General features: G+C 29.2%; 1 protein-coding gene across 1 annotated transcript in view; it reads left to right on the top strand.

Moving 5' to 3' along the window:
• Positions 1 to 10,924, top strand: part of LOC106459362 (small nuclear ribonucleoprotein E-like) — a 14,618-nt gene extending 3,694 nt beyond the window's left edge. The window contains exons 2-5 of the mRNA XM_013918980.2: positions 912 to 938; positions 1,286 to 1,348; positions 8,394 to 8,472; positions 10,698 to 10,924. Coding sequence (XP_013774434.1) covers positions 912 to 938; positions 1,286 to 1,348; positions 8,394 to 8,472; positions 10,698 to 10,762 — 234 coding nt within the window. The 3' untranslated portion in view covers positions 10,763 to 10,924. The remainder of the gene's footprint in view (positions 1 to 911; positions 939 to 1,285; positions 1,349 to 8,393; positions 8,473 to 10,697) is intronic.
• The last annotated feature ends 728 nt before the right edge of the window (positions 10,925 to 11,652 follow it).

Below are 11,652 nucleotides of genomic sequence, written 5' to 3'. Positions count from 1 at the left end.
CAGCAATTTTGATGTGTTATTGTGTTAATCTCGTTCTTTTCACATAAAATTTCAAATGATAAGGTAAGTCTTTTAATGAGTGTGAAATTTCATATTTTTTAGACCTAAATACAGCTTAGTTGCTACTCTTGATAAATTATAATGATATTCTATGGTATCAATACAGTAATTTATGGTTATTTTGAGTTATTTAAAATATATGTGTAAAACCTAAAAAACATTTTCTGTTCACATCCTCCATGTAGGAAATTTCGTAAGGATTTTTTTTATTATTATTAATTTAACATGTTTTTTTGTTCGTGATTGTTAATGTAAACCAAAACAGTTAAATTCTCACAAAGAGAAAACCATCAACTTATACAGGCAAGGAATAAATTCCTGATTAACCAAAAAAAATCATCTGGATTAAGATTTGAATGGTGATGTTTCGAGTGATCTGTTAAACCTTTAATCAAGTTGTCACTGGCTAAGTTGAGTTAGTGATAAATATCATTCTGTGTCATTGTTGTTGTAATGCTAAAGCCTACTGTAGTTATCACACATGACAGTTTTGGAAAGAAGGTTCATTTTCTAATCTTGGTATTTAAATAGTTTGTCCCAAATAGATAGTTCTTCCATGACATATTACTAAACAGTACTTATGTAGTTGGATAATCTTACATGTACTGTTAAGTCGTATATCAATATTTATTTTAGGCTCCTTAATTGGGGTGTACTGTTTATGAAAAATTTCAACACAGACAGTACCATAGTAAGCATGTGATGATCTTTAGAACTATGCTGGTTAAACCATTTTCAGTCTTTAGCTTTTTGAAGTTTTTATTGTTTGAACACACACACACGTGTATTGTTTTAGATATTTAGTGAAATGAAAACCTTTAGGTTTATTTTGCTTGACAGTCTCTTCGCAGAACTTGATTTTTAGGTATCTTCAAAATGTAAGTCTTGTGTTTTTGTATATTTTCATATTAACATTTGCTTATTTTGTGATGTTTCTATATAAAAACTAGTAATTTCAATATGAAAGTCAAAGGACAAGTTATATTAATAAGAATTTAGTGCATGGATCTTTATAAAAGATTTAAGAGTGTAAATTATTTCATCAGTGTTTTGTGCCTCAAAAAAATAAGCATGTACTGCAAAACAAAGTATTAATGTGTTTCAAATATTGAAATTTATCAATTAGATATAGTAAACATATTTAAAAAAATAGTCAACTTAAAACTAACAGTGGTTTGAAAATAGTGATTAGTAATATTGTTTTTTTTTGTTTGTTTTTATGTAGAGAGCAAGAATTCAGATATGGCTTTATGAAAATGTAAATCTCAGAATAGAAGGACACATTATTGTAAGTTTTGTATTCAAGTGTACTGAATAAAACAGTTATAAATCATGAATTAAATGCATTATTTGCATTCAAATGGTATTTTATGTCTTATGTGACAGGGATGAAAATTTCCTGCTGATTAACAGCTTACTGCTTTTTCAGACATGCTACATTTAGGCGATTGATGCAGAGCTCATGAGAAAAAATATGCAATATTGGAGGACAGTGTTGAGTTGGAGGCAGAAAATGAAATTCACATATGCTGCATGAAACATTTGTTAAAAAAGTCTTGGAAGTAAATACTGGAGTTTGAAAATTTACTTGACTTTGCTCAATAGATCAGCACCATAACATAAAATTTAAGGACGAAAAGAGATCTATTTGTCTATCTAGGCCATCTCATCCGCTAAACTAAATTTTAAATTAAAAAAAAATAAACAGTTAAAGCCAGCCATTATCATTCAAATATTAATAAAGTCTTCCTTTAAACTCTCTTGAATTTACTGTATCCAACACATTTGAAGGCAATTTGTTCCAAAGGCCAACCACTGGGTTAGAAAAATAAAACTTTCTTAGCTGAAGATGACTCCTACACTGCCAAATTTATATATTTGTGTTTCCTAGTCCTACCCTTCTCTACATTAAGTATGAATAAATATGATGCATTACCAATAGTAAAAACCTCGATCAAATTCCCTCTAACCATACATTTATCAAGAGAAAACAATTTCAGTGATCTTAACCTGCTCTTACATGACAGCCTTTACATCACAGGTATCATCTTAGTGGTCATTCTGTTAATTGTTTCCAGTAACTTAACATCCTTTTTAAGGCAAAGAGCCCAAGACTGAACACAGTATTCCAAATGTGACCTTATCACTGGTCTATGTCATGAAATTAAGCTTCTTTAGACTTGTATTCAATATGTATGTAGATACAACCAAAAATTTTATTTGCCTTGCCACTATCAACAGCACATTGCTTGGATGGCTTAAGACTGATCAACAACCAGAACATTAATCCTCTCACTATTGGCATTTTTTTCTGCACATGTCATGAGATTTTTGTGACGTACGTTCAAAATTAATTAAAGCACTTTATTATCATGTTACACAAATAAACTTGGCATCAAACATAGCTAATAATCCAAATTTTAATGTTATATAAGTTTAATTTTATATGACAATATGTAAAAAAAAAATCCTCATTTTCCTCTAGCATGAGAATTGTGATGTTTGCTCTCTAGGTATTCCCCCTTCCTTAATTTAACACCCCTCTTTGAAGTAGAAATTTAACATAAATTACTTTTTATAATGTTTTTGTTGTTCAGGTAAAGCATAATTTTTATAGCCTTCAATCTTATTTGATTATAGAGCCATAAACTAGTTTTAGATTCCTCTTGCTATGCCCATTTGTCACATCCTCTTTCACAAATTGCCAATAATTCTCTGACAGTTAATACTATACTATTTATAGATTTTAATCTGTCAAATGATGTTTTATATTACATTGTTTTTTTATACAGAATTGTCTATCATGTGTCCTGTACAAATTTTATTTCCACTAGAAAGACATCAATAAGCTAAGCTGTATTTTTAATCGGTCTTCTTGCATAGTTAGAAAGCCAGTTATAGGACATTGTCTGCTTTTTTGTATTTTATTATTCTGCGTTCTTTGGTGCTTTATTTGATAGAATAATAATTTATTTAGTGTGAGAGTATCATTAGTATAAAAAAAGTAGGGTTCAATTTTGTAGACAGCAAACAAAAATAAAGACCCAGGTAAGTACTACATTTTTTGTTTTTCATGCGATTCTTTATTTATTATTATAAAAGTAACTAAAATGTATAAATTAGTAACTTTTAGGTTAAGTTAGGTAAAATACTGAATAATAATAATGAATAATTTTCACAAGGTGCACCTGCGAGAAACTTACGAATAACTTGTGTGTTATGTAATTTGAGAGAGTAGCATGAACTACATGTTTGCTGAGTGAGCTACAACTTATGTGGTGCAAATATTAGTTAGACATGGTTGAAATAGCAATAAAACTAAAAATTTTAAGTAGAAAAAGTTGTATACTGTTAAGAGTTTAAAGCTATTTAGGATAAGCAAATGTAGTTTCGTGTTACAATTTGAAGTCATTCCAAAAAGAGAAAAAGGGTAATATAGATTTATTTAATTTTTTTGTGGTGGTTAAGGGTTGGTCAAATTGACCAATCTTGTATAGTTAGTGTAGAGAAAATAACATAAAATTTAAACTTTTACCGAAAAAAACTTCAAAAATTTATTTAACAGATTTTAGAGATTAAAATAATGAAATCTGAGATTTTTCAGATGAAGAAAAGTACTATTAACCTTAACATGAAAATCGCTTTGCACTGAGAGAACTTAACAATTTGACTCCATATATATTCATGGAGAAAGTTTAAGTGAAAATGCTTCAATAAAGTATTTTTTTTTTTTTTTTATTGTCTACAAAATACTTGATGATTACTGAAAGCATGCAAAATTTTGTGAAGGTACACAAAACATATTAGAAATTATAGTATGAAACTGTAATGGTCAATTGGTGGTCATGAACTAGGGTTATTTGGTTAAGCTCATAGCGAGAAGGTTAAGATCCCTTTCTTTCTTAACACTGTTAAGGTTATTACTATCAAAATGGTACTTTGAATTTGATGAATTATGATAACCCAGATGCATTATCTTGCATTTATTAAAATTAAATCCATTTGCCATTAATTTGCCCAGCTCACTAACTGATTTAAGTCCTTTTGTAAAGCAACAGCGTCCTCCTCACAGCCAGTTAACTCACGACCTTACTATCATCAGCAAATTTAAGTAATTTATTGAACATTTCTTCATCTGTGTCATTGCTATAAATTAAAAAGAGCAAAGGTTCTAATACTGAGCTCTGAGGTACCTCACTTATAACAATAATCCAGTTTGACTGAATTCCATTTATAATAATCCTCTGTTTTCTTCCATCCAGCCACTTTTCTATCTAATTAGCCAACTTATTCCACACACCTATATAAATATTTTTTGCAAGCCTTTTATGTGACACCTTGTGAAATGTTTTTTGAAAATCCACAAAGAAGTCAATCTACAGCTGTACCGTCATCTACGTAAGCAGTAACCTCTTCACAGAATGTCAAAACATAAGTGAGACAAGATTTTCCCCTAGTAAAACTATGTTGACCATCCAACAAAATTTTAAACTTTGTTAAATGACTATCTTTAATCAGACTTCCAAAAACTTTTCCCACCACTGAAAGACCTTTAATTACTGATACAATTTTCATCACCTACCTTGAAAAGAGGAATAGCATTACCAATTTCCAATCTTATGGCATCTATCCATTATTGAAAGACTTACATCTAGCATGTATATGCTGTATTTTGCTTATTTCAAAATGAAATACTTCTGAAAATGTTTAATTATACAAATGCACACAAGATGAGAAAGTTTGATAGTGGTTGCAAGGAGAAATTCTACTCACTGTAGTTTCACGAAGTAATAATGCTTGAACTTGAAAATGAAAATGGGTTATTTTTTTATAAGAAATCCACTGCATTTTAACTTATTATTTAAATATTTATAGACAATTAGTTATTAAAATTACTGCTTCTATTGTGTACCTCCTGTATTTGTCCACTAAAAGTTGTAAAAACTAGTTTCCACAATAGGGCATTACTTTTTGAGAAAAAAAGTTGAGATTTTAAACCACATTTTCTACCTTTTTTTTTTTGCTGTCTGTTAACCTTCAGATTTCTTTCATACTGACTTGTATAGGTAACTATAAACTATAAGTACGCAGCTTATCTTGTAGTTTTATGAATATTTTTTATATAGGAATGTACACCCTTTTGCGGTGTTGGAAATTAATTTCATAACTTAGCTGCCAATGCAAGGCTTTCTTTAAATTTTAAAACAGACATTATTTTCCAAATTATATTGTTAGTTATCAATATTATTTGTTGTTTGACTAAAAAAACTTTGTATTAAAAACAAAGATAAATGTTCTTACCTATTCCATGAGTTCTTTTGAGGGAGAGATGAGTAGGTTTTAATTTTGTTGCCTGTACATCTGTTTTTGTCATTGTTTTGTAAACAGTCACTACATTTTCTTTCTGTTGATTTCATCTTGAAATAAAATGGGGTCAATTTCAAGTCATAATGTTATACCTAGCATGACTTTTCCTGTTCTATTTATCTTTTTTCACATGGGGTCAATCAAAGTAACCATCAGTTTCCATACTATAATTTGGGGTATGTTTTGTGTGTCTTGAAAACATTTGGCTAGCTTTCAGTAAACTTTCCGAGTCGTTTGTACACAAAAATCAGATTTTGTAATTAAGTATTTTTACTAAAATTTGTCTGTGAATATATGGAGAGTTCAAAGTAATTTTCATGTTAAGATTATAAATATCTTTCTACATCTGAAAATTTTCAAATTTCGTTTGTGTAACCTCTAAAACTTCTTATATAAATATCAAATGTTTCGTTTTCAGTAAAACTTTACATTTATCCCTAACTATATGGATTTGGTCAAAGTACTAACCTTGTAACCACCATAAAAGAATACAAAATAAATCTAAATTATCTTTTTTTTTCTTTCTATAATGACTGGAGATTGTAACATAACTTCAATTGTTTATACTTTGAATCATACCTAACTAATAATCCCATCACAAAAGTTGTAAATCACTCAGTGAACTTGTAGCTCGTTATTGTAGTGAATAATTTAATGCATGAGCTGCTCATAAGCATACTTCGTGAAAAAGTTTTTACATTATCTTAATTTTTACAATTTAGTTATCTTTATAATAATGCATAAAGAAGATACATGAAACTTTATTATATTTTGCAGTTAGTTGCCAATGAAATGTAAGACTATACTAAAGGTACTAGTACACTAAATTTTTATTTACTTAAATAATGCACCTAACAAAACAGAATTATAACACACAAATCAAACTATGGCATGAGAGCCTTAAAATAATTCCTAAAAGGTCTCGATTTGAACCCCACAAGAAAAATCTTTTAATCTGAAAATAAACAGACAATACTTTGTACTGAAAGCGGTGTAATATAATACACTATTTGATAGATTAAAACTTTGCCTTTCTATTGTTTATAAATAAAGTGTCAAAAAGAACTATTGGCAATTTGTGAAAGAGATAATGTGACAGGTGGGTGTGGTAAGTGGGTATGATTTTCTAGTTTATTCTGTAAACAAATAAAATTAAAGGCTATTAAAATTTTTCCTTACCTTAGTAATATACTTATATTGTAATGAATAATTTACATAATTCTGTACTTCAGATAGGGGTGATAAATAAATTAGAGAAGAATTTGAGAAATGCCACGATTCTCATACTAGGGGAGATTGAGAAGTTTTTTTAAATATTTACTTATGAAATTAAGAGCTTAAAACGTATATTAAAATATGATATATTAACTATGTTTTAATTCCAAGTTTATTCACGCACATTGATGATAAAGTAGTTTAATTAAAATTTGAATGTAATTCTCTAAAAGATCATGATGCTCTATTTGACCTACCTGTAGTAAGAGTATTATGTAGTACCTTACACTGTGCTTACAGCAATAAATCCATTACTCCTGACTGTAAAAAAAAAACTGTTTTATTACTGCACATTATTACAGCTGTGTATTTTACATTATATGATCATTTCCAGTATTTTTGTGGATTCCCTGTAACCTAAAATTTACAATTTGCAACAACCCACTGGCAACAGAAAGATCATATTAAAATACTGGAGAAAAAATTTTTTGTGGTTTTAGCTGAAAGTGTACATAATTGTTTCAGTATTTATTAGGTTATAGTTTTATAATGTTCTTTGTATTAGAGCATGTATGCTACATTCATTGTGGTACCATGTTTAATTGTAATGTTTAATGCCATAATGATTCTGTAAGTTGTTACATTAAGTTCAAAACCCAGTAAATTGAGTTGGCTCATTGTGGTATAGGTGTGAAAAAACAGGTTGTATTTTGGGATTTTGTTCTGGATTTTAAAATTTTTTTGATAAATTAATTTTAATTAGTTTTACTCCTTAAAATTCAAATCAATCTGCAAGATTCATTATTTTCACCCAGTATGGATATTTAATGTGTATATGAATGTATTAACAAAAAAAGATTAAATTACACAAAGTACTGCTCATAGCCAGTGTTCTCTCTAAGCTGTGTGGCCGCACAATAACCAATCAAGTGACGTGCTCTTCATTATTCCAGCTGTGTGCACATCCTCATTAATACTGAGGAGTCTCAACATGTTGTCAGCTTTAATGACCCTGGTGGTTGATAGGCCTATAGCCCAAATAACCAACTGGTAGCATTGCAAAGTGGCCTAAAAATACCCATCCTCAAAAGAATCAAATAAAAAAAAAAACTGGTAGCACACATCTGCACATTGCCTTGATACTGGTACACATGAAAAAATTCATTCTGCACATGGATTGAAAAAATTAGAGGGAACATTGCTCATAGCCACAGATAATCAATTATGTTGATTAAATTTCTTGGCTATAGTGAGATTGAAGATGTTTGAATTTTTGGATTTATAGTTCTAATGAATAAAATGAAACTAAAATACGTTGCAGTGAAAATCTTGTACATGCAAAATAATTTTAAAACAGTTATACACTAGTAGTATAATTGATGCCATCTTTTTTTTTTTTTTTTTGAGAAGTGTAATACAGTAAAAATGTGCTCTGGAAAGCTACAAATCTAGAATGGTTTGTGACTTTGTTTTCAAAACAGGCCTCTTATATAATGTGTTATGTATAATTTTCTTTTAAATTCTTATTTCAAAATTAAGCATCAAAGTCTTATGTTAGCAAACAGTGTCAGTCCAGTAATTTTAAGTAAAACTGTGAATTAAAGCTAAATATTTATCAAGATCTAAAATTCAGGATAAACAACTAGTATTTTAGCTAGGTATGAAGTCAAACAATTTTTTCCCATAATTCTTTAACTTTTTGATTTTCTTCTTTCATGTTATAAAAATGGCTTAAATTCCAATTATTTCAGGGATTTGATGAGTACATGAATCTTGTGCTAGATGAAGCAGAAGAAATTCACATCAAAACTAAACAAAGGAAGCAAGTTGGTGAGAAAAATTAAAATGTCTTGCATGTTTTTAATGCACATTTTCATATATCAATAACTGTCCAACTTATAGTAATGGTGTAAAGAGGATTTGTACTTTTCAGTTTATATATTCTGTACAACACTTGTGTATTGAAGAGAGTGCTTTAGTTCAGAATAACTATTATTGTGCTTTTAGCAGTAACTTATTGGATACTTTATCAGTTTTGCTTACTGTAATACTTAGAGAAATATATATTCATCAAAACCAGTTTCTGATGCATACAGTTTTTTTTTTTAATAGCTTCAGAAGGCTTTAAGGATTATAAAACTGAGTTTCTTTGACTACGTGACAACTGGGCTGATAGTTTTTTTTTTTCACATTTATCATTTAACCAAACAGTTTTATTATCAAAGAATAAACAACACAATTAAATGAATGAAAACCTTGCCAATGTTGTGTTAAGTTTGAAATGAAACTAACATCATGCTTTAAATAGACAGTAAAATTATTGTTTTTGATGTCTTCTATTCAAGATTTGATCATATTTGGCCATATAAAGTGATATTTTGGGCTATATAAAATGATAAATTCTAAATCAGTATTCAGTGAAAAAAATAAAATGCTGAACATCCTATTGAATGCAAAGAAATGCGTCACTGCTGCCACTAAAATCCTAGATCAAGCCCTGTTGTATATTCTAAATCTTATTTGGGAAAACAGATAGGAAAATAGTGTAAACCAGACCTTCTTATTGTTTTATTTAAGAACTTGATGGAACTTTCAATAGAATGGATAACAATACTTAAGATAAACAACATTGTTTATTTATAACACAGATAAACGTTTCAGAATTCTACAGATTTCATTTTCAGTATCTAAAGCAAAATAAAGGAATTATATCATTCCTAAGTAAATAGATAAAATACATTGCTGCAATAACAATAATTTAATCACATTAAAACATACAGAAAGTGAAGGTAGTAACAAACAAAAATACTGTACATATTAAAAAATGTGCAATTTAAAAGAAGACTTGTGTTATTCAGTGATGGTGAAAGTTGTTTAATGTGGAGAGTTTTTTAATCAGTAATTCCAGATCAGTGTTGGCCTTGCAGAGGATATTGAATATTGATAGGTTAAGTTTGTGTCCTGTTTCTGCACTATGTTGGTGTAGAGAAGAAGCACAGGGGTTATTCAACTTTTTTTTGGGTTTTTGTGGAAATTCTCATATGTTCATTGGTTCTAACTTGTAGATGGTGTTTGGTTTTGCCAATATAGGAGGCTGTACAGTCTCCACACATGTAAAGATATACAAGCCAAGGGCAAAGAGAAATTGGGAGAAGGTCTTTAGTATGGAAAAAAAATCCTGTATGCTTGATGTGGGTTTAAAAATTAATCAGAAATCAACCTGGAAGTATTAATTCTGAATTACGTATTTAATTTGTTAAGCTATGTTTACCAATGTATAAAAGACAGTAAGTTTGGGTACAGTTGGTAGTTTGGGTGGATTTGCAAGTTTCATAGTTAGAAAGGTAATAGTAATTTTTTGTAATAAATATTGTGGGTAGTCATTACATTTTAGAGTATAGTATCCTGTATGAGCAAATTTTCTGAATGTAAATTAAGGTACATGGAACACAGGTTATAAGCTCTGTTTAATAAGCATGTTACAAGATTTCTTTTGTATGTAAGTGGGATAAAGCTGTTAAATTGTGTAAGGAGTCCAACAAATGTTGTTTTTTGATGTACTAAATCTACTAGTGTTGTGGTTAATGAGGATGTCTAAAAAAGGTAAATTATTATTATTTGCAACCTTGCAAGTGAATTTAATGGTGGGATGTTGCAAGTTCAGGTATTCTAAAACTTCTGAGTATTGATCCTTGTTGTGAAGTGTTGTCTACATACCTTCTGTAAAAAAAAGAGGTCAAAAGTCAGTGGGGCAGGTGTCGGTTCATTTCTATTCATGATACGAGAGATATATATTAGCTAACATTAGATCCAGTGGTAAACCCATTGCTGTACCATCTGTTTGTTAAGAGAGGGCATTGTTGAATAGGAAATGTGAATTCTTGGTTGTAACAAATTACATTTTTTTTATTGCTGTAAAAATTGGGCAAAAGATAATTTCACAAAATTGTTTTGGTCAGTACTCCATTATGTATAACTTCAGATCTTGTTGAAATTGTTAGTTGTATTTCTTAGCTTATTTAATTTTTCTAAATTTGAATAAATCTTGTTTGCAGGGAGGATCCTACTGAAGGGGGAAAATATTACCTTGATCATGAGTACACAGAGTATGCCTGGCTGAAAACTGAAATTCGTTAATCATCACATCAATTTTTGTAGCTGGTGCATTTTTACCTAATGTTTTTGTAATTCTATACCTCCTGTGTTTAAGAAACATATCAGTTTTCCACATATGTGTGTTTGTGTGTACAATTTATTTGATTAAATTTCACTTTTATTTAAAGTTTTCTTTATTTTAAGCATTAACAGCACCAGCGGATCACTTCAAAACTATTGGTTACTTTCAAATACTGACTGTGTGTGTGTGTGTGTCTATATATAACACAAAAACTACTACAACTAAAACAACAGTGTTCAAATTGGAATTTTGAAAGAGGTGGAAGACAAGGAATGCTAATGGCTTGTTTGAATCATCAACTCTTTCTGGGACCGACCTTGTAACCATTTTGTGCTTGTAATAGATTTCATGCTATAACTTTTGAATTAGTAAGCGTATGTTAACGAAATTTGTCAGATTATCAGTAAACATTACAGTGCTTTCATATGCAAAATATAAAATTTTTTGTTAAGTCTTAAGGTTTGTAAAGCAATATTTTTCTCATGCCTTATTTTCTTTTCGTATGTTGCCTATCCAACATGTAAAGTAATTTTCATTTTAAGATTAAAAATACTTTTGTGCATCAGAAATTTTTCAAATTTCACATGCGAAATATTTATAATGTTCAGATATTTATCAAATGTTTCTTCAGAAAAATACTTTATATTTTATCTTTTTTTTTTCAGTAATGAATCTCTGTACAGGTTTTGTCAATTTGACTTATCTCATAAGAACGTTAAAAAAATGAGGAAATAAATGTAAATTATGCCTTTTTCGTTCTATAGTGACTACAAATTATAATACGAAAACATAAATGTTTAAACTAAATAACTTAAATCTCATAGCATTATACA

This window comes from Limulus polyphemus, unplaced genomic scaffold (assembly GCF_000517525.1).
Source record: "Limulus polyphemus unplaced genomic scaffold, Limulus_polyphemus-2.1.2 Scaffold597, whole genome shotgun sequence".
Lineage (NCBI taxonomy): Eukaryota > Metazoa > Arthropoda > Merostomata > Xiphosura > Limulidae > Limulus > Limulus polyphemus.
The sequence above is the reverse complement of the archived record's forward strand: the minus strand, read 5'-3'. Positions and strand labels throughout refer to the sequence as shown.